Consider the following 27,043-nt stretch of genomic DNA (forward strand, 5'->3'; position numbering starts at 1 on the left):
ACTCAGCATAGAATTTATTAAGCACAAGCAGTGTCAGGGTGATTGGGAAAATCCTCCTGGGGGACAAAGATGCAAAAGAGCCTCCACAGGGAAAGTTGCGCTGCTTGAATTTTAGACGAGCCTCTGCTTGGCTTTAAAATGCCAGATACAGATCTCAGTACACATTGCCACTTCTGTTAAGGTGCTGTTTATTTTAGGGGCTGATGGTCACAAGAAGCCTCAGGATTCAGCATGCTCACTCCTTGCCACCTCACAGCTGCTGCCTCCTGTGGCTTTATCCTTTTATAAAAAGATCACGCTTTCCTTCCAAAATAAGTAGACTACTTTATGCCCCTGGGAAGACTGCTCCAGAATATCACCACCAGAGCCACCCCTCGTTCACCGGTTTGCAGCTGTTTGTCTGCAGCCAACTCTCGTTTGGCCTTGCACCAGCCTTATAAAACACAGGGCACTTGCCCTGGGTGCTCGTGCTCTGCACTTGCTGTGCAGGGGAGCTGAGGAAAGCCTGGCCAGGGTCCATGCACACAGTCCTCCCCTGGCAGCCATGTGCCCTCCTCATGCCTCCATATCGGGGCATGTGCTGCTCCCATAGGCAGGGTGGGCCCCGCTCCGCCAACGGCACAGAGCCTCTGCCATGGCCAGGGCTCATGGGGAAGCTTTTGGAAGACTGAGGATGAATGTACTTTGCTCAGAAACTTAAAGGGAAAAGGGCTTCTTTGCAAAGCCCTCCTCTGCGTGAGGGGAAGTGGTGTAAGCCAGGAGTATTGTGCCCTGCAAACTTACTTGGAGCAGGCTGATGTCACAGTCTGGGGACACTGCTGCTTCCCTGGCTGCGTGAGAGTAGCTTGGTGGCTTTGAGGTGGTTCCACAAATTTGAGGAAATATCCCCAAATAAATGTGGCATGTGGGCATTCACCAAGTACCCCAAGACAAATTGCAAATTATTGCTTGGCAGTGCAGCAGAACATTCATTCACAAAACGGGAATGTAATGACTGTGGTGTGGGTGCTTGTTTCTGAATAACATTCTGGCGCCTCTGCATCATGCAGGCACTGTTGGTCTGTCAGGCTCTGGAAAAAGTTGGCCTTCAGCTGATTTACATTTCTAACAAGGAAACGTGCCACCATGGCAGCCCTATCCAAATTGCCTTTGGTGCTTTTCTTGGCACCTTTATGTAGCACATCTAACAGCAGAGAGGCCTCCTGGTCAATAAGTAGTAACTGCTTGATACAAGATGTATGTTATTCATTCTTCATATGAGATGTGTTCTTAGGGATTTATTGTTGTCTGGTTTTGTCCTTGTTTGCAGTAAGTGTAGCCGTACACAGAGCAGCCTCTGTACCTCTTCTTTACCAAAGAGAAACCTAACATACTCAAATACCTTGAGTACAGACATCAGTAGAACAGAGTGCTGTGATAACACTGCCCCACTGTTCCTCCATTTAGCAGCAGCATGAACTTGAGGTATTTTATATTTTTAAGTAAGGAGCAATATGGAGAATGTACTGAAGATGAACACTGAATAACTAGTGCTTCGTGGGCAAGCGAATAAGTTTTATTCCTTAATTTGTAAGTCATTGAGTCTCTTCTTCTGAATCAAAGATGATAGGTTTGCTCCCTAGTTTATAACTGCAGGCACCATCTTCTGCAGTCAGTTGTGGGACTGAGTAAATCTGTAAGGCTTGTGGAGTTGATCTCGTTAAGGAGAATGAAACATCACTACTGGACTGCATGACTTCTGTTAAAACCTGAACTGCTTCTAATGATACCAGATAGGTTGGTGAGGATGATCCCTCACGTCCAGGTTTCACTGTATTCTTCTGGTGATATTACCTACCGTTGGTGTGTATATCTTGGGCTTTTTTCTTGTCTTACCTAGGTTGCTGATACTGTGGCTGCCATTTACCCACCAGATCCCAACCAAACACTAACATTTCAAGAAACACTTGGATACGTACAGTTCCTCACCCAAGATGCCATTCAAAGCTGGATTAGAACTGACTGAATTACAGAATATGACTATCCCTGAAGATGATAACATCAGCAACGATTCAAATGATTTCACAGAGGTGGAAAATGGCCAGATAAATAGGTGAGTATTTTTCCATTGACACTGCCTGTGCTAAGAAACACGCTGTTTAAAAACAGCATTCTAATTTTCAGTGTAAGTTTTGAATTATTCATGACCAAGTCATGCTCCATTTGAAGACGTAATTTGAATTTCATATGTGACATCTGTTGGGCATAGGCTGCAACAGCAGATAAAGCAAAGAGAGTGACAATTTATTCATCGTTTCAAATCTTTCAAATTAGTCTAATAAAATGCACAAACATATAATGTAGCAAAAAGCCCAACATTCTGAAACGTCTACTTGCACAAAGCAGAGAAGCAATAATAATAAATACAATTAGACCAATGGAATAATTTGAAACAAATTGCTTTGTTGACCCTACGATGACAGCTGAAACCTGCCTGGCCACATCCGCGTCCCCAGGCTGGTGGGGATTTGCAGCTGGCACTGCTCGAAGTTGGGCAGGATGAGGAGAAGCAGCACCACTCCGCCCCAGGGCACAGAGGGTGAGGAACTGCTCAGAGACCTGCACCTAACTTGTATCCAGATAAGGAATGCAGCTATTTGTCAATTCTAGTGAAAACTGGACAATCACTTTTCCTATGGTATAGTAGTTTACCAAAGAGACTTATTCTGCATGATGGTGCATCTTCCAGGCCTCTATGCCAGGCATCAGCATCCCACAGGTGCTGAACTCTGCTGCGTGCACCATGGGTCTGTTGCTGTGCTCCAGCTGGGTTTTGCAAGCTGCAAAGCAAGAGGCAGCTTTTTGATCAAACTTCCTGTCAAAGCGCTGCACGGCAAGGGCAGGGGCAGAGGCTGGGCCTACAGCCAGCCCAGCTGGGAAAGCTATGGGGTGGCCACCAGCTGCTCCTGCTGCAGTGTGACCACAGTGTGGCTGCGCCAGTGGAGGTTAGGGTTGATCAGGAATTTTCTGATGCAACCACTTTGAAGGAAGGTGCCAGGGCGAAATGCAAACTACTTCTGTTTTTTTTTATAAAAAAAAAAAAAAACAACAAAAAGCAAAAAAACAAAATTTGGACTTGTCAAAACAAAACAGTTCCTGTATGAACCTGCTGGCTTTGCTGCTAGCTTCCTTGGAGCTCATGAGCTGACAGTGGTAGAAGCATTCCCTGGGGCCTACTGAGGATTTATGTCCTTGATAGGAGGAGGAGTGGTAGCTGTGCCTCCTGAGCTCTTGTCTGGAAACTGTCAGGGGAAAAGCCCTGTTAGCCCATCATCTTTCATTGAGCACTTGTAGAGGCTGAGCAGGGAGTGTGCTGCATGCGTGTGACACGCAGTGCTCACCGTGTGTTTTATGGAGCTGCGCTGTGAGCGTGGCAGCGTCTGAGCAGGGCTGAGTTGGAGTAAAAACTGGGTGAGGAAAGTGTCAGAACTGAGACAAAATTTCTAAATCCTGCTCTGGCTCTTCAAGCATGTGAGTATATTCTATCGTTTTCACTTCCTGATAGAAATCCCATAGCTGTGTCAGAAAACACCCAGGCTCTCTGTAATACGAGGTTAAGGGGTGTATGGACATTCATATTTTGTGCCGTCTGACACATGGTGTAAGGCCTTGTGAAACGCCAAAGTCCACCAGTATCAGTGGGGCTTTTTTTGTTGATTTCACTTGAGCTTTAGATTAGATGTGTAATTTTCAACTGACTTTTTGCAGTTGTTTCCGCTTGTTTGATTCCACACTCTGTACTTCATTTTGAATCTTTTTTTTTTTCCCAGTGCATAATTTTCCAAGCAGAATGTAGAACAGCATTTTTAAGAGTCTTTTGGGGACAATGCAGCAGTACAAAGCTGATTTAAACCCCAAATATTTCCCAATCTTAGAAAAGAATTCTCTAGTTCCCTTTAGATTTTCAGCATGTTCTGGGCCTGAATATGTATTTGTATATACAGGAATGTTATATTATTTGGGAGGAGCTCTATTGGGAGGGTTTTTCTGTGCGTGCAAGTGTGAAATACTTTATGGATATGGGTTTGCTGTCTTTTAAGGATTTATCCTGGGTACGCGTCTTTGCCACTGCTGAATATGACATAAATCAGTGCGTAGATGACCTATTGCTTCCTGTGATAGCAGGACAGATCTGCTAAGCTGTTCAGCAGACTTGGATCTGTACCTGTGATGATGCTGTCAGGAAGCTGCTGGCTGGATGCTTGTCCTAGTCTGCAGCTATGGGTAAGTTATGAGCGCTCCTTGTTTGGTTGACAAGGTTGCTGGTAGCTATACCCAGATCTGGTCAAAGTTTCATAGTGCAAGCCAGAGCAAGCTTTCTTCTGCATTTCTTGTTCCTGCTTGCCCTGGAAATCTTTGCCATCGCTCAAGCTGGAGCTCCGTTTAAGAAACCGCCTGAGGATAGAGTTCTGTCATCTTGGCACAATGAGCCTTCCCTAACAAATGTTTAAGGCATTGTCAAGTATCAGTTTAAGTTAATTATGTTTAAACATATCTAAGATGGCTAAATGGTTTTAACTCTACTTAGCCAAAATGGTTAGCTCCAGGATATCACCTTTATCAAATATTTCTCATTTATGTCCTTTAATAAATTAAATTTGGAGACTGTGGTTAAGTACGGTCCTTTTAAAACCACTTTATCAATAAGACCGAGTTTCTGCTTTTCAGTAAAACAAGGCAGAAAAATAATTGGATTACAGAATTCTTTCCAAACCAACCATGAGGCTTCTTTCATCACAAGGATGAGCTGATCATCTTTTGACCAGGTTATTCTATAAATGCATCTGAAAAGTTTTGCATAAACTGTTCATGCTTGACTGTGATGTAGAAAGCACACCAGGAAATCAGAAACATAGAAGAATGAGTTATGATTGTGTATGATGAGTAGAGCATTCAAAATGAAGACAACAAGCAGCCCAAATGGATTTTATGCTTGTCAGGGGCCACAGGGCACTGGAGGCATGGGTTGCCTCACTGTGCATTTCTGTAGGACCTGTCACTGGCTCTTATCTTTCTGTGGGCTGGGAGGATCCGCAGCAAACAGTCGTATTGCTTTGTTCAAGTCAGATTTGTAAATCTCAATATACATCATTGTGACAATGTGTAGCTCGCTTTCTAAGCGCATCTGTTGAGCAGAGCAGATGCAAGGCATGATTTAATAAGAAATTATAGTATTCCAGTCTATGTTCTCCTTTACATACTGTAGTAAAAAAACATCCTGAAATTAGATTTAAAAAAAAAAAAAAAAAAAAAAAGTGAAACATTTATTAAAAAAAAAGCATATATTGGGAAGATTAGTTTCTGTTGACTCCATTTGTCTGCCTTCTGCCTACTTTCTTTTATTTTCTCCTTTTATTTCCTCTTTTTGAATTTGAATGCAGCAACGCATTCCATTTATGAGCAGCATGGGGTGTCCCACGATGCATCCATGCCACCTACTGAGCATCGACCCAAGGCAACCTTCCTGTCCAGGCCTGCCAGTTACGTTGCTTGCAGCAGGGCATGTAGCCGCAGACAGGCAGACGGGCATCTCACAGCCCCAGCTGGCAGGCAGGCCAGGAAGAGCCCTGTGCAAGCTGGGCAATGCTCTGCCTCTCCCAGAAGGTCACGATGGCTGCATTCCTGTGTCTGACTTTGCCTGCCCATTCACCTGTGCAGCAGAGACAGAGAAAAGGTGTGCGCTGCAACATGGTAAATGTGGAGTGGATGAGTAACACACCTTGTCATAGAAGATGAGACGATTTTAACATGGCTAACTCCAGAGAAAGTACTTTGGATTAGTTTACCGAACCAGATGTTTTCTCCGCTGCCCATCTGGAAGGAAATAATGCATTTGTTCTGCTGAAAATACCAATTATATAAAAACTCATTTCTGTTGGAAGTATTGAAATGAAAAACTCCAAAATTGCTTTACATTTGAGCAATATCTTTTGGATGTAGTCTTTGTCATGTACTAGCTCTTTAACAACAATTTTCATTGATCTTTAATGCCCGGTGGCAGTAAGGGTAGTATCTACAGATTTGTTATTTTTGTAATTATTGAACAGAATGAATGCATGGGGCTGAGCAGGAGCAGGGGGAGCGAACTAGCTGACTTCTCCTTACTCTGACAAAATCTGAAATGACACATGATCTCCATGGTTGACAGAAGAAGGCAAAGCCCACAGATGTTCCCAGCAGTGCTCAGAAACACAAAAGAGACAAAACTTTTCTCTGCGCTCCTGCCTGTACAAATTGCCTGCAGGGTGTTTCGAGAGGGAGCTGGAATGTCTTTGTCAGGCCACTCACACTCAGCTGCCTGTGCTCAGCTTTAAACAGACATGGAAGAAAAAAAAAACCCATATACTATGAATCTACAGAAGGTCAGGTTGAGATTTTATTCCATCAGAGTGAAATGCCTTCCCGGTGAGATTCAGAAAGTTAATTTTGGATCAGTTCACCTTAGCCGTGATTGCTTTTCACTCCTTAAAACATTGGGGGAGGATCAGCCACATATTCCAACTGCTTTAGGGCTTTAGAGACTGGCTCGGTATCTGTATTTTGCAGCAAATTAGTTTTTGAAGTTAACCGTTCAAAAAGTAAAGGAGAAGCCTATGGTTGGTTTATATACAGAGCAAATCGAAGCAGAATGATGGTAGGAATCAAAGTTGCCACAAAAACAGCAATAATTGCACAGTCAAAATCAGAACTGTGAATCTTTGGCCAGGAGATGTTCCCAGCTGTGGGAAAGGGCCATTAGGGCTGGTCTTTGTGTTCAGCTCACTGCCTGCTTTAAGAAGAGTCACTGTAACCTGCCTACAGAAAAAAGGAAGCTTGGTAACAACCACTGGATAGGTATGTGTTACAAACGATGGCTGCTATAGGCAGTGCCCGAGAACCTCTGTAAATTAGCAGAGATGCCAGGGACTTAATTGTGCATAAATTTTGGAAGATGGAATAGCTGAAAGAATGCTTTACACAAAGTAAAATTGTTTGCTGAAGAGTGGGTCTGGGAGAAACTAGCAGCTTGCCCTAGTCAGAAGTGTTGTAAATCCGTTGTCTGTATTAGGGATAGAGAGCAATTAAAGCTGTAGAGGAAAAAAAGCCATTCAGCTCATGTTCCTCTACTCAGAGATGTTTGATTTTACAGTGTGGTGAATTTGATACTGAGTTTTGAAGGGCTTCTTGTTGACCATACAGCAGCCCCAACCTGAGGCACACCCAGAGAGCACGTGGCCTGGTTCAGAATGGCCCCAGCAACGCTGCTGCCTGCAGCACCTCATCCTCTTCTTAGCTCCAACCGCACCAACCCCACGGTAGCAACAGAGGGCTTGTACTCAGCAGCTTGTTGATGCCCTTACCTTATTGGATCTCCTAAAATACCTCTCCCTACACATTTATTCTGATCTAGTGGTACCTTTACTGACACTCAGTCTGTGCTGGCATCAGGGAAGCAGAATGGGGCTCCTTTAACAGTTACAGGCTTGACCTTTTCTTGTGTACAGCTTGTATACATTGTGTATTTTGCTATCACATGCTGCTCATGGAATTAACATGCTTGCATTTTCTAATGGCTCTTTGCTGGGAATTAATCCTCTGACTTCTTTCAGCAAGTTTATTTCGGACCGAGAAAGCAGGAGAAGTCTCACAAACAGCCACTTGGAAAAGAAGAAATGCGATGAATATGTAAGTATTTTTGCAGGCTTTCCCTTTGTCAATATGAACTGTCTGTCATTTATGGAGAGCCCATAGACATGGTCTTCAAAAGAGCTGAGTACAGGCATTTGTTACTGAAATCCAAACAACCAAAAAAACATTTTGGTTCAGGCAAGGGGAGTCCTCTGGACCCTTGCTGGGCAGGACGCATGACTGTTCCCCAGGCCTTATAAAGCATCACTAGCACACCAAAGATGTCTCACAGGCGTGGCAAGAGATGGATTTTAAAGTTCAGACTGTAAGTATGAGTTGTATATTGCCCATTGTATTGATGTGAGTTTACAAAATCTGTAGGGCAGCAATCAGAATATAAGCGTGAAAAAAGAGAAGCGGCCTTTTTTCTCTTTCCAACCTGACAGTGCTCCCACAGCAATAGCTCTTTCTATCTGATTACCCCATAGCCTGCAGGTTGGGGTGTAGGGGCATTCCTGTGCTCTGTTCCAAACTCCTGCTGACACACAAACCTTTGTTTCTCCAGATTCCAGGTACGACTTCTTTGGGAATGTCTGTCTTCAACCTCAGCAACGCCATCATGGGCAGTGGCATTTTAGGCCTCGCTTTTGCATTGGCCAACACAGGAATCTTCCTTTTTTCGTAAGTGTGAATGGGTTGAGGAGCTGATCTCTGCTCTGTGAGCGAGTGGAGTGATTGATGGTCCATTGGAAATGTGATGTTCTTCTTCATCACGTGAAGTAGACCTGTATAAGTGGTTTGGATTTCAGGGCACTGCTGGATGGGTCAGCTGTTTCACTGTCTAAAAATGAACTCAAATACTAAACTACAGCTTTCAAGCTGAAAAGGTCAGCTACGTTTTTCAGACATTTATTTTTCAGTCAAAGTAATCGTGGGAAAAAAAAAACACTAGTTGTGCTTCTAGAGCAGATTAAGTTCGTGTCATCAACTGCTGACCTGTGCCTAGCCAGAGACTTTTCCTATGGTCTACCAATTGCACATACATTGAAAATAGCAAATTTATTCAGTAGTAATACTTGCAGTGTGACAGTACTTAATTCTTACTTGTGTCACAGAATCTCTGTAGCTTTCAGCAAAGCATGATGCAATATCTAATCTTGTAAGCAAGAAAAAGGAATATTTATACTCTTTTAAATGTCAGATATAATATTTTCATCTCACTCCCACAGTTTCTTCAGTTTCTTATGTGAGAGTCCTTAAAAGCAACATAAATATAGCCAAGATTTGAGTATAAAAAAAAAAAAAAAGGCTGAGGTACAGTACTTTACAAAAAAAAAAGCAGCATTTCATAAAACAGAATTTTATAGTTTAAAAATGAAACTGTGCCAATGAATGAATAAGACACAGAATACTGTGTTATTTTGGTTTGCAGCATGAGGCATTTCATTGTGAAAAGTGATTGTTAAGAAATCAGTTGGGAATTGTGTGCAGATTCCAGTAATAAATGTTCATTGAGGGAAGAAACACAATAATTTACAGTATTTGAGAACTGCTCAACACAGTTATTAAGTTTACAGATCACTGTACAGAGGTGTTATTTCTTAAACATCAGAGCCTAAAAAATTGAGAACATTTCGTAGGGTTTTTTTGGAAAAATTATAAGGTGAGCTCTGCATATAGCAGAATGAATGGCCAAAGTGGTATGCACAGCCATCTGCTCCAGGATTTTGTGCCAGTATAGCTGCAGCCATGCTGCCAGAGTACAGTTTGCAGTGGTTGGGTAAAATCTGGGAATAATCCGAGGAATTAATCCACTTACATTAAGAATGTACAAAGCCTCATTATTGTGTTGCAACTAAGCTAGGCAATAAAGTAGCAGGACTCAGATTTAGATTTTTCTTATGCAGAGGGACTGAGTTTACTTCAGTTTTGCTGATTTGAACCAACATGTGATACTAAACTCTCTATGATACTCCACCATGCTCTGATACATTCACCTCTGAGGGCACAGACACAGGTCTGCAGAAACTCTTGCAACCAAAAAAAGTTCAGTCTAGTTGTCTCTTCTGAGATAATAGTGTCTCAGCTAAAGAGTAGTACTTTCTATATCTACTTCTTAAGAGGGCATCATAGGCATCTTCAATTTCACCCTCAATTGCTTTATATTTTTGTAAGTAATCTCATTCTCTTCTATCTCTCTCAGTGAACAGTTTTTTTTGTGAGAGTTTAAGTGAAATGCATTTGGTCTCAAGGATGTAGAAAGGCAGTTTCTTTCAAGATCAGGCCAGTGGTGTGAACACTGGGGAAACTTCTAACAACCTGTGGTGGAGACTGAGTTCATCTTGGTTTGAGTAGTGAGTGTGTAGATGTGTGCCACCTAACTGCACAAAATCTGCCAAAACCAAAAATGTTTGTTAGTTTTATACAGCAAATAACAGTGCTACTCTCTAGAGAATCAGATTGTGTTTAAAAGTAGATAATTGTTTTAGATAGCTTTATGATGCTTTTAGACCTGTTGGCTTGGAGATGGATCAGCCTGCTGAGATGAAAGGTAAGGAAGCTAGCAGGACCTAGCTGACCAGTCTGGCTGAGATTTTGCTTTTCATGCCTGGAGACAGATCATCCTAATGTGCTTTCTGTAGTTATGCCTGAAAATTTAGTCTCATAGTTAAAGTTAGACCAGTGCTTTTACAGTTTTGGTCACACTCATTCAGTGCTTTTTTTTTTTTTTTGACAAAGTCCTGTTCTTTATTCCAAGTATATCTTCGAACTGTCTCTTCTTTACAAGTGATAAAGAATAAAGTTGTGGAAAAAATTCATATGCTTTTTGCACGTGAGAAAGCACTTACATTCATTACTCATGAATAGCAGAATTGTAGAAGATTTCTAGGTTGCCTTGTCCAGGTTGTCTGACTGCCAGTACTTGCTTGCGACATCTCTGAAAAGTAGAAAGCAGAGGAGTGAAAATTAAAGCATCGTTTTCAGGGCTAGTAAAGCAGACCAAAACTGGTTTCCACTCTCACAACTTTTGTGGTTCTGCAGTGTGAAGTAGATCAGTTCAGATCCTGAATTCTTGTGGAAAAGAAATATGGAGATGGATGTGTGCTCTCACATGGTACTCACAAAACTGATTGATGCAGTGAAGTGTCAGGCTTTCTGGGCAAACAGTTGAGAAACTCAGAGGAACTTTATCCTGATACTGTTAATAATTATAACCTAGATCAGAAAAGAATATCCTTTCTTCTATGAAAAAGGGAAGAAAAACCTTGTACTGCAGAAATATGGCACAAAAGGTTGAGGAGCTTCAGTTGGGCCAGGTCAGCTGGGAAAAGCAGGAGCACCTGTAGGTAGTTCACTCTGCTTGTGGTTTCGCCCAAGTCCCAGTAGCAGAGTGGCAGATGATGTTGCAGAGACAGACAGGCTGGCAAGCACAAAGTGCCTTCAGCCTGCGTTTAGCCTGGCTCTGCAAAGGAGCTGAAAAGCTCTTCTGAGACACAGGGTTTGTTGGATGTGGTGCAGTGTGAGGTGACAACTGGAGCTTCACACCACTCCCTGCAGGCACCTGTGCTAAGGTTGGCTGGAGGCAGTCACTGGGCTGCAGCCACACAGTGCCATGACCCTGCTCTTCACACTCTTCCCCATCTGATGCCTCAGAGGGGTTCAGCAAGTGAAGAGAGGACTGCACAATCCTTGCTCTTCTGAGTATGCAGCCTGGGCTCCACGGGGGGCTGGGGACAGTACCCTTTTCAGCTACTTTGGTAGTGCAGTTGTTGGCAAACAGCAGTGGTGTCATAGGAACAGTCTGTTCTTCATAGCCCTGTATCAGTCTCCTGCCCTAAGCTGTTTATTCTGGATTTGTTGAAGGGAGGTGACTTTTTCGTGTGCTGTTTGCTTGCATAGCTGCCAGCACTACTTTAAAATTAGGCAAAATAATAAGCATTGAGATGGCAGTATGAGCTTCCCCACTTCTGTTTCAAATTTGCACAGGATGAGTGGTATGGACATTCTCATTCCCTTCCAAGGGGTGGTTCTGGCATGAGTGTCCTGACACAAACAAGTTCTTCATGCAGTGTTAATGAAAATGCCAAGCTTCTCTGTATTAATCCTATGGGGAGCTAAGGACAGCAGATCAGATAAATACCTGGCTGCTCGAGAGTGTTATTTTTACCACTGCAAAAGCTCCATGAGCTCAGTGCCTGAAAAACGGGAGCTTTTAATATTAAAATAGCCTTGATGCTGGCCTGTGCAACCAGAGCCACTTGGGACTGAGAGTGAGTCATGGCAGCGATGAGCACCATGCCTCCACACAGACAGGGGAAGCAGGGCAGCAGGAGAGCTTAGCACGTCTTCAAAAATGGAGCAGCCAATGCAGTCTCCTTTCCCTTCACCTCTCCAAGGAGAAACACCCTTTGGCCTGTACGAAAAGTGTCGTGTTATTGTGAACCATCATTCTTTCTTGGCAAAACAGCAGTTCTTCCTGCCATCTCTGTGTTTCTCCCTCCTCCTTGGGCTCCAAGAAACCCGTAGGTCATTATTTGACACAAAAATATTTATAGTCCAAAATAAGAGAAAAGGAGAGGGAGGAGGCTTCTCATTCTGTTCTATGTGTTCCAATAAAAGAGATGTCTTTCTGCTTATCTATGCCAATAGATACGCAATTTTCTTTTGAATTTTAGGCTTGTTTTCCTTGGTGTCCCAAGGGTAGCTGTCATAATAAAAAGCACAGTTGCCAACAGATCACCTGAATGCTCTTCACACACATCATGAAAACATGGTCAGGCCTTTATGTGTTCAGTGTTGGAGGGGAAGACACACATCGTGCTTGGCTAAAAGACCTAAAGCAACGAACTAAACTATTTTTATGTACTTACCCCCTGGCACTGAGTAATTATCATTTATGCCAGCAGGTTCCCTCCACAAACAGTTTGGTCTTTACTTCCTGCAATTCTACATGCAAAGTCAAAATATGGGTCATGGAAAAACAGGGAGTGACATCAATGAGGGAGCACCTGTCCCTGCCTGGGTGAAGCACGAGCCTTTGGTTTCTGCCTTTACTCCCAGAAAAGACAGTCTGGGCCATGAAAGTGAAGGGTCAGGTGCCTGCTCAGCTGCCTTAGTGCCCAACACCTAAAGCTCAGAGTCCTCAAGTCTCATGATTACTCACTGTGAGCATAGGGTCTTAATGGAAGCTAGAGACCACCTTCTTCACTTAGTGAGTTGAGTTCATGTCCAGGTCCATTCACACATCAAGAGCTGGCCAGAGCAAGACAGCTCTGTACAGTGTTAGCCTTCCTCCTATCCCCATTCTGGGGGCCATGAGGCTACTTTCGGTGGCATGTCTTGGGGAGAGATGCTTACATTTGGCATGAAAATCCTTAAATAGAGGACTTCCATCTGAAATTTTTACTTTGCTTCCAGGGGGGAAAAAAAAAGCTTTAGACTGTGTGGTGAGGAACGTATACGACTCATTCCTGCTCTGATTAAATCCTAATTCCTATATGGTGAAACATCTCCATTCCTTTGGCTTGGAAGGGTATAATTAAATAGCAGGACGTAGTTCTACTGAGTTTTCCTTGGTTGAATTCCTCTGCATACAAGGTTTCGTACCTCCTCTGTAGTGTGTTAGAACTGCAAAAAGCATGTAAATCACTTTTGTTTATAGAGGTTTTTGCATTCTCAGAGGATTATAAAAAATATCTTGGCATCAGTGGGTAATGACCCAACACATAAAATATTGTAACGTTAGAACTTTGTTCTTACAGTAAGCTTTATCTTTCGTTCTTTTGTAGGCTGCTTTTGGTTTCTGTGACATTGCTGTCTATTTATTCAATACATCTCCTGTTGGTGTGTTCAAAGGAAACAGGTAATCTAAGATTTTATTGTACCATTTCAATGGAATTGTAAAGAAGAGGTGAAAAGTGCTCAGAATAAAGCCAAGTGCTTTGTGAAACACAGGGTTTCCATCACTTTGCTGACACAAAAGAAGGTCCTACCAGATTTTGGGTCAGAAGCCCGGAATTTGAAATAATTTATGTCATGGCAAAGGAGAACAGCATATGACCATCACTGTAAAGAGAAAGTATATATCTATATACATATACATATACATATACATACACATATATATATATACCAAAGACTGAATACTGTTGTAGTGAAATGTTGTTTTCAACAAGGTAAAAGGAACAGCTCAGATAGTTTATTTGCATTACAAAATCAATTTGAAATGAAATATAATGAATCTTTGTCTACAGCGAAGCTTACCTGCAAATGCAGGTTTGTTAATGGCTAGTGTGAAATTCCTGATGGCCTGCATGTTGGAGAAAATACAAGGGAACATTTCCTCCTCAGAAGGAAGTGTATCTCTAAGCAAAATGTATTTTTAAATACAGAAGTTAGAAGTTATCTACAGGGTTAAATAACTTTGTGTTCTGAATCCAAGAAATTCTTTCCTTGACTAACAATCACTGAAGCCAGATTTTTAAAATTATTTGTACATAAGATCGCCAGTGTATTTAAGTATGTAATTTGGATGCAGATGAGTTACTATTATGGTGTGTACAATGGCAGCAAATGCGTATTTAATTAGGTGTGCAGGCCTAATTGTGAACACTTTTGGCCTTTTAGCTCCCAGAACCTAAGCCCTGTTTTCTGTGCTGCCAGATCACAGAAACAACACTACATTTAAGGTCAATCTTGTTGTTTATACAGGCTTCAAAGAAGAAATGTCAGCTATAAGGAAACGTAGAGAAAAACAAACAATGAGATCCATTTTTAAAACAATCTGTGCAGTGCAACATCTGCAGTATTTCTCTTTCTGTTCTTGTGAGTCTCAACAGCTTCACCATGTCCAGTTTTTTTTTTTTTTCTCAGCCTGAATCACAGCCAAGAGACAAAAAGAAAAAAAAAACATTTAACAGAAGCACAATCCAATTAATAGTGGAGTTTCACAAGCTTGACAGAAATTTAAGCTTTTGTTATAATTTACACTGTTTTCTGCTTTTACCAAAAACATACCACATTCTAGAATTCACAAGGACACCATCATTAAAGACTGTAAATCATCCTGTACAACAGAGGCTGCCTTCGTTTGGGTCATTTAGTCAAACCAGGCAAAATTACAGAATTACAGTCTGGTGTCTGTTGTGGCCAGGCTGCCAGTGCCAGTTTGTGGTCCCTGTTGTACTGAATTTGGTCTGGAGAGAAGGCGTTCAACCTCTGTCTCATTGAGATTGCAAAACTAATATGCCAGGATGGGGATACCAGGACTTAAAGTGCCCCTAAAGGTATAGATGGACTTATTAAAGGAATCCCATAAGTGATTGGTAGCCAAAGACAGCATGTACGGATATCAAGAAAACATTCCTCCCTAAGTTTCAGCCCTAGCAATTACAAAAGGGCTCTCTATTCGGTTGCAACAGGAAGATATGATTGCAGAGAGCGAATCACAAGTGTTTTGACTCAGTAGCATACGCCATTGTATTCTTTACCTTTCTCCTCATTTCTTTTAACACAGGCTGCATGGTATATGAAAAGCTTGGTGAGCAGGTTTTTGGTACCCCTGGGAAAATGATTGTCTTTGGATCTACATCTCTTCAAAATGTTGGAGGTAAAGGAGGAATATTAAAAAATACAAGCCACAAACACCTTAATAAAGTTATGCCTACCAACTAGGCAGGTTCCCTATTCTCCTGGTGATGTCTTGGGATTTTCATGCTTGATCTCAATTACGTTTTGCACATTGCCTTTTAAAAATACTTTATTACTGAATAATCAGTAGTTTATAGTCAGTTACAGTTCTAGGTCTTCTAGCTTTACAGGCTGAGATTGGAAAAAGTGGAAAAAGAAATGTTCTTATTCTGCAGAATATCTCATCTGTTTCCTAAAGTGTTTTTCTTCTTCCTTCAGCAATGCTGAGCTATCTCTTCATAGTAAAAAATGAGCTGCCGTCTGCCATAAAGTTTCTAATGGGAGAAGAAGAAACTTTTTCGTAAGTTAAATTCATTTGGGTGGTTTTAGAATTTAATGTTGTGTAAGGAAGCTTAAGTAAATGTTTATAAAAACTCTTAAGTATTCTTTAGGGTTGACAACAGTAGATCTTCACAGAAATATTTCTGTGAGTTAAAAACAAACAAGAAAACTTTGGGAAGGAAAAGAGAATGGAAAGAAAAAAGATGAAGTCATCAACAGTTACTCTTTGCACAGCAGATTTTAGTGCAGGATTATGACTTACATCTTTCAGAGTGTTAGTAACATTTGTAGATTCTGGGAACAGTGCAAGTTTAACATATTTCCCTGTGTTCTTAGCATCTTACAGGACTTTTTTTGCCCCTGAAGCACTGTCAATAGTTTCAAATTCTTCTATACTAATATATGACATTAGCAGAAAATTATTCTTAGATTTCTGCCAATTGTCACTTGACACTTACCAGCTTATTTTATAGAAGGATGGTATTCTTCTATAGTGGTAAATATCCTTTACACTGGATTTTATAATGTATTGTAGAGAACCAGAAGAAAATAGAGATCCCATTCCTCAGACTTCCATACTAAATTGGCCAGAGCAGTGGAAATGCAACACACAGAACATCATTAATGCTGCATCTGAGTCATAGCAGTGTCATGTTTTAAGAGCTGGATGCTAAGAGATTCTGGTACTCTTCTGCAAAGTTCAGACATGGTCCCCATCTCCCCTGCCATAGTGTAAGGATAAAAAAGGTACTTCTGTAACTGCAGCAATCAAAGAGGTCAGCAGAGTTTGAGGAATGCCAGAAAGGTTTTGGGGTGTGTTCATGGTACTTTTTCAATGTTTTATACAGGGCATGGTACGTGGATGGGCGGATTCTTGTTGTTGCAGTGACATTTGGTATCATCCTCCCTTTATGTCTCCTTAAGAACTTAGGTAAGATGCAAATGCTGTTGCAGGAATAAAATACAGGAGCCCAGACATTGCGCCTCTGACAGCCACACTGGCAAGTCAAATAAAAGTTAAAAATTGTGCTGTCCTTGTTATGAGAGTCTACTCCTGGTTTGGGAGTATGCTTTGTTTTGAGTATCTTGGAACAAGAAGGCCTAAATCATTGGAGTGATCAAAATCAGTATAAATCAATGTCATCCATGCAATTGTGGAAATTGATTTAAATATATAGTTAGGAGAGTGTTTATTAGATAAGGTGACTCTATGTAATGTGTAACATGTAAAAACATGTTTATAAAGGAAGATTGCAAAAAAAATACTCTTCTTTCTGTTAGTGTTGAATTTTTCAGTGATTAGCTTAGTTGAAAATGCTGAACTTGTATGTAAGTTGTGTATAGAGAACCGCATTTTCAAATGTGTTTGAGTCCACGGGGGTGCCAGTGGGAACATAATGTATTTTTTAAAACCGTGTAACCGTGTAATTTTGGCACTGAACTGTTGGGAATTTCCTTTTGGGAAATTAACCTGTAGTAAGCTCACATTTCTGCATCACAGGGAACCTGGGTTACATTCTGATTCTGATTTCACATCTTCCAGTTTATTTCAATTATTACAAATGTAAAATCAGTTAAAGTGCCATCCAATGACCTTCAGGAAGGAAGACACAAGTCACACTGATTGGATTAAAACTCTGCTCTGTCTGAAATCTCAGGGTCCTACAACACAGAAGGCCCCAAATGAAGATCATTTTGTCCTGCCCAGAAGCCTGTAGTATATTTTAGATATATAATACATTCACGTTGTTCCTTTGAGTAGATAATTAAGAAGCAATATATGTTTAATAAAAATTATTTTGTATAACTTTTCTTTTTTTTTTTTTTAATTTCAGGGTATCTTGGCTATACCAGTGGATTTTCATTAAGCTGTATGGTATTTTTCCTGATAGTGGTAAGTTCAGCTTGTTTTGTTTGTTGGATTAGTCACTTGATAGGATATGCAGAATTTCTGAATTTAATTTTAATTTGCTTTTTAGTATTGCTTTTAACAGTTAGCTCTTGTTCTAGGTTATTTACAAGAAGTTTCAAATTCCCTGTCTCGAACCGGAGCTAAATACAACATCACCTATCCTATCAAATAGCTCAGCACATGAGCATATGTGTAAGCCAAAGTATGTTATCTTTAATTCCAAGGTATGTTTCTCTTTATGATACTTATTTTTGATTCACATAATATATGCACCTACACCCCATGTCGTAATCAGCTCAGCACCACTTAGGGCCTGCCCTCTGTGCTTCCACACATAACTGATGGTGAATGCATGACAGGTGTCCTTGCCCAGTGTTCTGGAGGTGCCGTGATGCCTGTAGCTCCTTGCAGCCTTGCTCTGCTACTCCATTCCTCAGGAAACTGAGACAGAGTGAGCTGCCTTGGTAGCAGGCATGCTGAGGCTGTGAGCTTGAGCTGCTACCAGATAACAAATGCTTTCTTTATGAGAGTTTTCCTTTCTACCGCTTCTTACTTTCCATTCTGCAACTGAGTGCTTAGGCTGTGGTTCAGCAGAAACTGTAAACCATGCCTGCATCCAAAAGCCAGAAGTAATCCATCTGTCCTGCACACAAACCACTTCTTTGTGACAGGGTATGTGTTTCTGCAGCCATATGGTGAACAAGATGAGGAAAAAGGATACAGTTGAAAGCAAAAATTTGATGGCCTTTCAGCTGGATGCTTTCCTTGATCACTGCGCAGCTGCACAAAATGCTGTGCCAAGAGAGTGCAAAAGAGCAACTGGCTGTAGCTGTGGGAGCAAGAGGATTTCTTCTTCCAGCTGTGCTGGTTTGCAGTGCTCTTGAATGGCACCTTATCCAGTAGAGCACGCTTCTCAGGGTATCACCACTGCATTCATAGAGAACACATATGCATAGTATATGCATGCAAAAAATTATTTTTTTTTTAATTCATCTTACCAGCTTCAGTGCAAGAAGCAACCTCAATTAACACGAACACTTTCATTCAGCTGGGGGCAGCCATCAGCCCAGATCCAATGTGACTGGCAAAGAAGCAATTAGCTGGGTATGCAGTAGCAGTATAGGTGTAGGTACAGTTCAGGCAGTGTCAAAGGGCAGTCTTGTTCTCCTGACGTGTTAGTGTTTACTTCAGAGCTGATGAATGCCCATCAGAAGGAGCAATCAATCTGAATTAGGCGCACTGTATTTAAGCTTTAGAGATTTGCTCTCAGGGCCAACAATTTGCCAATCACTTTAGCAACTTTGGTACATGAGAGGAGATCCATTTTGAGACTGGCAGGAACCTCTGGTCCATCTGCTTCAGCAGGGACACCCAGAGCAGAGTGCCCAGGACCATGTCCAAGTGTATCTCTAGGGATGGAGTTTCCACAACAGTAGTGCACTGGGAATGAAGCAGAGAAGGCAGCACAGGTCAGGGTGTGGAAAGGCCCCACTGGAGAGCAACCAGTGTGCTTTCTGAATCCCACCCCACTGGGCAACCCTAGGATGGCTTCTGTGGTGATAAGTGTCCTGTGGCCAACATGAGGAAACCTCTGAGCAGTGGGGAGAGCTGCTTGTAGGAATCGACTCCTTTTACCAGGAGGACCTTTTTCATGTGATCTCAGCTCATACCAGTTTCCTAGGGGAGAATGGAAGTGCTTGAGCTCTGAGATCATTTATAAAGCTTGGCCAGATGCTGACCACTGAAACCTGCTCAGATTTTTGGTTGAGCAGTGGGTGAGGCTCCCTGCAGAGGCCCTCTGTGCTTCGTAGTGACGTAACGGTCTCTCTCTTTCCCCAAGGAAAAGCATGCTCCCTCCACAGTCCTCCTAGCCCTTTTGTTGGCCTGGGAAATGAAGGGGCTCTGTCTGGTACCTTGAAATATCCATTTATTTGTAAGTTCTGCATTCCTCTTCTCTTTTCTTACAGTCTGGATATGGGCTTCATCTCCAGGACTTCAGCCTTAGCACCATGGGTGTGCACCCCTCTCCATTCCAAGGCAGGGTAGTGTAGCATTGATCCACCGTACATCCCTGTTACACATGGCAGCGTGTTGGTGGCGGTGGCAGTAGCTGGGCAGGGAGACCCCTGCCTGGGAGCAGTCCCACAGCCACATGGCATCCACTGCTGTGCACTGAGGACAAGATCAGGACTGGGCTTGGGTTCCCAAGACCAAGATGTTGTCCTCCTCTTGGAAGAGTGTTGCTCTCCATATTTTGTTAAGTATGTGCCAGCTGACAGGTCTCCTGCCTTCTCTGAAAAGGGTTCTTGACATTCATTTGAAGAGCCCTGATAGCTGGGAGCTGAGGTAGTTCAACACAGACCATTTCTTCGTTCTGCTGGGAAAAATACTTGTTTTTCTTAACTTTTTGTCTGAAATTCTCTCTGAACAGACTGTGTATGCTTTGCCAACCATCGCTTTTGCATTTGTGTGCCACCCATCAGTCCTTCCAATTTACAGCGAACTTAAAGAGTAAGCCTTTCTCCTTTTTTTTTTTTCCTGTTAATTGTTTTCACTGTTTTGCATGGAAAATGTTAGTGCAGAGGTGCTCTGAGTCATTCTTGCCATTCAGAGGAGATGTGCTTCAATAAAAGCAAACAAGTCAATGAGTGTGGCTGTCAGCTAGGAAAGCTGGACTCCCAGAGGTGCCGTTGGGGTGGAGAAAAGCTGAGGATAATGCAATACATGGGGAGTTTTCTCTGGAAGTACATGGCAGCCTGGGGAGAGCCAAGTTGTGCCGACTGCTGTTATTTTGCATAGGAAGGAGACGTGTTCAGCCCACGGCATTTGTTCCAGTGTAGCTAAAAATCTGGTGTGGTACCAGAAACAAAAATGATTTTAAGCCTTGCCTATGCTACTGTGTTCTCACCAGAATGGCCGACTTGTTGTGGTCTTGAGCAGGATTGTGCAGAGCTGGAGCTTGGCCCTGCTGCAGCCTGGCTGGGGCAGGGAACAACATGGGGCTGGTGTGGAGCCCTGCGCCCTGGAAGTGGGAAGGAGGCACCAAAGGGAGGGTTATGAACAGCCAAACTCATGGGGACCCTCAGGATATGCTCAAAGCTGGGCACTTTGTATTTCACTTGAGTTCATCAGGTTCTCTGGGCCCTTTTTAGGGTATCCCTGCATGTATTTAGAAGTCTCTCTCTCTCTCTCTCTCTCTCTCTCTATATACTATTTCACAGCAAATATCTAAAAATGAAATATTTACACTTGATCTATTTTGCGGATCTGCAGTAGTGTGTATGCATCCATTATTTTCTATTCATGGCAATACACATTTTTTTCTGCAAACACTCAGAATGTTGTTTTTGGAACTTTTTTTTTTTTCTGCGTGTATGTTTACTCTCCCTTTACTTTGCCCTTTCAATTTAATTACTGATGTGTTTAAGGGCTCTCCCTGCCCGCTCAAATTTCCCTTCCCTCTGTTTACAAGAGTATGGACTGGGAGCAGAGCCGTTGCTGGGCTTAAACTCCAAGATCAATTTCTCCCACCTCTCTCTTCCTTGTGCAGCTGTCAATGAATGCCTGTTTTAAATGAAAATGAATTCATGGGTCTCTCCAGGATTGATATGTTTATGCAAAGACTTGATACATTTTTAAACAGCTATTCAGAAATGCAATCCAACCATTTTATATGCCTTCTTTTTTTCTTTTTCCAGCCGCTCACAGAAAAAAATGCAGTTGGTTTCAAATATCTCATTTTTTGCCATGTTTGTGATGTACTTTATGACTGCCATATTTGGCTATTTGACTTTCTATGGTAAGTATGCAGACAGAGAATACACATGAAATCAATAGTGAATCCCAACTGGAAAGTCCCATTCACTTACATTAAAATACTTTTTCCAAAAATTTTCCTTAGGGTTTTCATACTGAAGGTATAAACCCTTTCCTCTCTCCCCCTGAGATGAGAAACACAAGTGAAAATAGTGTTTACAGAAGGCATATTCAAAGTATGAGGAAGATTTATTTAGCGGAACTGGGGATTAGCTGGGCCCTAGCAAGACTTTTGTTCCATGGTCCTTACCTGGGTTGTTTTCTTTTTGTATGCATTGGTAATAACTGATGTGTGACTGTATAAAATGAGGAAGGTTTGAAAACAGGTCCTAGGAATTGGATATCAAATAAGTCAGGATATCAAATGAAGCAGGATTTTTTGCTTTCTTATTTAACGTTTTAATCGTAGACAAAACACCACGTATTTTCCTTGTGTCCCTGGGGTTCACCCCTTCAGTTTTTGGTTACATAAATTGACTGCAAAGGGTGAAGAAGCTCAGAGGGTTGTCCCAGCTCAGCAGCCAAGCGTGGCTATTGCACTGTCTGGGACTTGCACTGCGTCTCTTCTAAAATATTGGTTAAGTTAGCGAAACAAACAAACTGTGTTGTATTGCTGTCCTAAAGGAACAGATATAATTATTAAGTAAATAGGATAAAAAATGAATGTGGCCCAGGAAGCTACTCCCATTTCCCAGTATAGTGGAAAAGTTGAAGCGCAGTGTGTTTGCTCATAGGCCGTTAAGGGGTTATGAGACAGATGACTCAATTGACATTTGTCTTTTATCTCAGAGTCAGCTAAAGGTCATCAGTCTTCTTCACTGTATATTCTATATCCCAAGTGACCTTTTTGTTACAGTCTCCCCATTTGTGACACCATTCATTGTGAGCCACATACGGCAAGAGAAAGAAAATAAGTAAATATGAAATTTGGCTTTTTTTTTTTTCCAAAGGTGTACCTATCTCGATTTTTTCAGGCTTATAACGCCTTGAGCCTTCTTGTCTTGAAGTAATTTGAGGTCCTCAGTTGTGATTTTCCCAATAAAACTGATGGAAGTGAGAGAGTATCTGCTACAAGTGACAGCAGCAGCAGCTGTTCTCATCTGTCTGCTGCTTGCTAGAACACTTACAGAAACACATCAGATCAGTGGCCCCGGGAGGGCAGTGGGAGTGAATCAGCATGGACCCACTCCCACAGACACTTTGTCTTGGCAGGAAGGAAATTTTGGTGAGGTCACCCCAGGGATGTAAGGAGGCAGATACCCGTAGGGACCTGGGAACCTCTCACACCCCATGGAGGAGGCAGAGGCTGCATCCTCCTGACCCCTGGGAGGGAGAGGAATTTCCCTCATGGAGCAGGCGTCCCTGCACATGGACACCATGTGCTTCCACACAGCTCCACTGGGGCTCATACAAACACTGGCAATCTCAGGGTTAGTGCCACAAGAAACAACACAGAAAGGAGCCTAGGGAATATTGACCCCCTCCACTCCACTCCTACTTGCCCTTGGGACTAAGATTTTGCCTTATGTATGTGCACTTAGTTTTCTAACCTCTTCCCTAGCTGGGTAAGACCAGGGTTTTTATTTTGTCCATTTCATTTTTACACCAGTAGTGCTTGTCTGTTTGCTGTGTTCTCGAAAGTATTGCAGTTATGACTATATTTACATTGCAGAATTACAGAAAAGAGGTGTTTTTCTTCCCCTAAAAGGTCACTGTGGTTGGGCTCTGTGGTGTATCTAGCTGAAAGGAAAACAGACCTTCAACTGTAAGCCTTGCCTTTCACTTCCTACCCGGCTGCAGCCCGTGAGCGGTACAGAAGTTGCAGTCTGTGCTCGCAGGAGCAGAGTAAGCTCTGTGTCGCAGAAGCTGTGCATGTGCCCGGCTTGAAAATCCCACTCCTAACCTGCAGGGAGGTGGGAGAGTGTTTTTTTTCTCCTGATTGGAATTCAGGCGCTGCGGAGAGGTGTTGAGAGGTGGTCTCGCCCCAGGAGGATGCCCCGGGGGGAGCACAGGAGTTTCGCTGCAGGGCGGCTCTCTGCCTTCAAGAATAGAGGAGGTTGTACCAAGATTTTGATCTACACATGCCCACCGAGTTCCGCTTAAGGACTTCGGTTTAAGAGCGGTTTAAGAGTTTACTGTCAGCCTTCTAAGATTAGCAGACAGAAACAAAATACAAGCTGTTCTAAAACAGGGCAGCGAGTGTGGTTCTGTGGTGTGTTTCACAGCCGCCTCCCTGAGTTGCCGTGCCTAAATACTAGAAAGACACAAAGCAAGCACGTAGGTCCCCCAGCAACTTGCTTTCCCTGTCCATTATCAGTATTTAAACGGAGTGCAAAGGGAGCATTTTTGCAGGAGGGCTTTTTAAAGCATGGCCACTGCCTTCCCGCTAGCAGCACAGCGTGCTCCCTTGGGCACACTGGTTGCGCAGAACGCACTGGCTATGCTGTGGGCACTGTAAGGGGCAGCAGGTTTAAGAGAAAATTCAGAAGGGCAGCCCTCTGTGGAGCTGCCCAGGGGTGTGAGTGCAGATGTCAAAACATCCCACAGGGAGCTGACCTCAGACAGGTTTCGTTCTTGTTTGGAAACAGAGGCACTGCTTTGTACTGGGAGTTTATTGGCTGTTTTGATTAATTGATCTCAACCCTGTAATGTATATTTAACTCAGCCATTGCAGTGCATATCATTTCAAACTTTAAAACTTTAAAAACAAGTCCACAGAACTGACTAGAAGTAGCTTATTTTACTTTAATTATTTTTCATATATATGCATATATTTAAGAAAGTTTTGGTGTATGTCTCACTGTTGTCTTTCCTACAGTGAAAATCACCTTAGACTTAAGCATGTGCTGTCTTGAATTAGGATGCATTCCTTAATCAGTCCTCCAAAGGATTAATCTGGAATAATGAGATCATTAAGATTTGGTTCAAAATGCTGTTTTAACTCAAGAATGTTCATTCCATACTCTTGTTTGCAGATAAATCACTTGTTGTTCAAGAAGTCTGTTGTTAAGCAGTGATTTTTGTAAACTAATTGCCTCCTTGCCAGAACTCTTACCTAATTGTCTTTTCCATAGAAAATGTGCAGTCAGATCTGCTTCACAAGTACCAGAGTAAAGATGACATCCTCATCCTGACGGTGCGCTTGGCTGTGATTGTTGCAGTTATACTCACAGTGCCAGTGCTGTTTTTCACTGTAAGTAAAAGACTCCACATGATTTGGAAGCAAGTGATCTCTGCGCACGTTGGATTTTTTCAGAACAGTCCAACCATTTGCTAGTCACTAATGTTGCAGCTACAAAACAACTTGAGCTTGCAGCTACAAAACAACTTGAGCTTGGATCAGTCTTTTCCCACACCGGATTCCCAGTGGCTTCTGGAGAGCTTCTCCCTGCAGGAAATAAATGAATCACTTTTAGCTGTAATTTGAATCCACAAGGGCCCTCTCTTCCTTCGCATGATTTCACTGGAGCAGGCTGAGAGGTGAAGTTCATTATCCCAAAAGGCATGGTAGAAAGGGAAGAATATCCCTCAGATGCATCTACACATACATTTTTGAAACACCAGAATAATTGCAAGGATTATTTCAAAAGGCAGTACATCTGAGTGCATAAATTTTCTGCCAGATTCATGTAGAGTTCATTGTCACTTGAAGAACTGGATAAAATAATCATGGGGAGCCTTGAACTGGCTGATGGACTGCTCCTAACAGAGAACTCTCTTTTCCTACAGGTGCGTTCGTCATTATTTGAGCTGGCAAGAAAAACAAAGTTTGACTTATGCCGTCATGTTTTGGTTACTTTTGTTCTTTTGGTTATCATCAACCTCTTAGTCATTTTTATCCCAACCATGAAGGATATTTTTGGAGTCGTAGGTACAGTATCCTGTCTTCGTACTACCAGTAAAAAACTGTTGCTAATTAGCAACATAATAATTATGGTGTTGGCAACTAATAATACTCATTCATTTGAATTTTGCAGGGGTCACTTCTGCCAATATGCTGATTTTCATTCTTCCTTCATCATTGTATTTAAAAATTACACATCAGGATGGAGGAAAATTTACTCAGAGGATTTGGGTATGCATTCCTTTCCGGTCTATGCAAAGCATTTTGCATGTCATTCCTTAAAATGAGTTAGATAGAAAGTCTGCTTAATCTGAATGTGTGTAAGCTGCTTCTCCTGACTTTCCATTCTTGCCTCCATTAGCTAGCAGCCTTTTCATTTGCTCCGTGTGTCTCCTGGTGCTGGGCTCCCCTTTGCACCAGGGCTCTTCTCTGTGGAGTGAGGAACTCTTCCCTCTGGGGGAGCAGAAGCTCTGCAAGCAGCCACAGTTTTAACCAAGATGTGGGTGTCCTTTCAGTATGCTGAATCAGAAGGCATACAGCACGTTCCGCATCCAGGCTTTGAGGAGAATGGAGCTGATAAGTCCTAAAGGCAGACTCATTTAATCCTTTTTAGGGATGGTTGGTATCTAGCAAGTGAACTGAAAGGGGAAAAATTGTTTTTGATGTTCAGCACGTAATTATTAATGACAGTAATCTGCTTAATTATCTATGGGTCTTGTCTTCACCAGAAGACATATCCCATTTTAGCTCATGGTTTTGATACATCACTTTGTAAATCACCTTAAGAAGAAAAGTTAACACAATTGAATTAATTGTCTTTTATTTTGTTCATTACTTTTCTTTTTGTTTCAGGCTTCCCTTTTCTTGGCACTGGGAATAATGTTTTCCCTAGTGAGCATCCCATTGGTCATCTACGACTGGGTACAGTCAGGAGGTAGTACTGAAGGCAGCAACTGAAGTTGACCTTCTGAAAAGGAGACATGCCTGTTTGCTACACACCAAAATCGCAACCATCCATTCTGTTATCTATTCTACCTTTTGTGAGTTTACTCAAATCAAATCCAAATAATGATTTTCCAGTACTGAATATGCTGTTTTGGGTGTATTTTCTTGCAGAAAACAGACCCGTTATTCCAACAGGCATATCGTTCTGTCCCACAATACTGAGTTATCAGATCAGCATAAATTCTGTATTGTCTGCAAGACTATATAGAGTATTGCTCATAGGAATTCATCACAATTTGTTTTTCCACTTCCACCCATGAACTGCATTGTTCTGTTATTATTCTTAGCCCTTGAACCATGAGCTCTGCTCCTTTAGAGCAGCAACATGTGTTATCAATTCCAGCTGGAGTGATTATCCCAAATGTCATCAGTACACTCCCTTTCCCATTGCGTTTTAACAAAAACTGCTCTCGAATTGTATGCATTGTTTGTTTGTTTGTTTGTTTGTTCTGTTGCTGTTTTGTACACCATTTGCCTCACCAACTAAGTGTAGCATTCTGGATATGGATACAAAAAGCACCACCAGAGCATAATTGAGAACTGTATAAACTTAGGTCCTAAATCTGGTGCTTCTCCTGTAATATTGCAGTGGAGGAGCCAGCCTTAGGCTTGGCTCGTTTGTTGCTTTGAGAAGCAGGCGTGTGCATGTGTGTGTGTGTGTGTGTGTGTTTGTGTTTGTGTTTGCAAAGGGGTACAAGGAGCTGGAGTAGGATGATCATTATCAGCCACCATTTCCCTGCTATCTTTCAGTTTGCGCCTGGCCACCAACAGCCAGGATGCTCAGCAATGAGCATCTGCAATGAGTACCTGAACCTGAAGAGAAGCAGATGCTCAGAGATTTCCATAGG

At 42.2% G+C, this 27,043-nt stretch overlaps 1 protein-coding gene across 1 annotated transcript; it reads left to right on the forward strand.

Moving 5' to 3' along the window:
• Window positions 1–1,973: 1,973 nt before the first annotated feature.
• Window positions 1,974–26,147, forward strand: SLC38A1 (solute carrier family 38 member 1; the record flags this gene model as incomplete). Its single annotated transcript, XM_079533284.1, has 15 exons — window positions 1,974–2,092; window positions 7,629–7,704; window positions 8,213–8,328; window positions 13,437–13,510; window positions 15,164–15,256; window positions 15,556–15,637; window positions 16,467–16,549; window positions 17,454–17,512; window positions 17,629–17,754; window positions 19,962–20,041; window positions 21,229–21,329; window positions 24,421–24,539; window positions 25,076–25,217; window positions 25,324–25,421; window positions 26,043–26,147. 15 exons carry the CDS (start codon window positions 1,974–1,976, stop codon window positions 26,145–26,147), a joined length of 1,473 nt encoding a protein of 490 aa, XP_079389410.1.
• Between the last annotated feature and the right edge of the window lie 896 nt (window positions 26,148–27,043).

Source organism: Tetrao urogallus (genome assembly GCF_951394365.1).
Source record: "Tetrao urogallus genome assembly, chromosome: 1".
Taxonomy (NCBI): Eukaryota; Metazoa; Chordata; class Aves; order Galliformes; family Phasianidae; genus Tetrao; species Tetrao urogallus.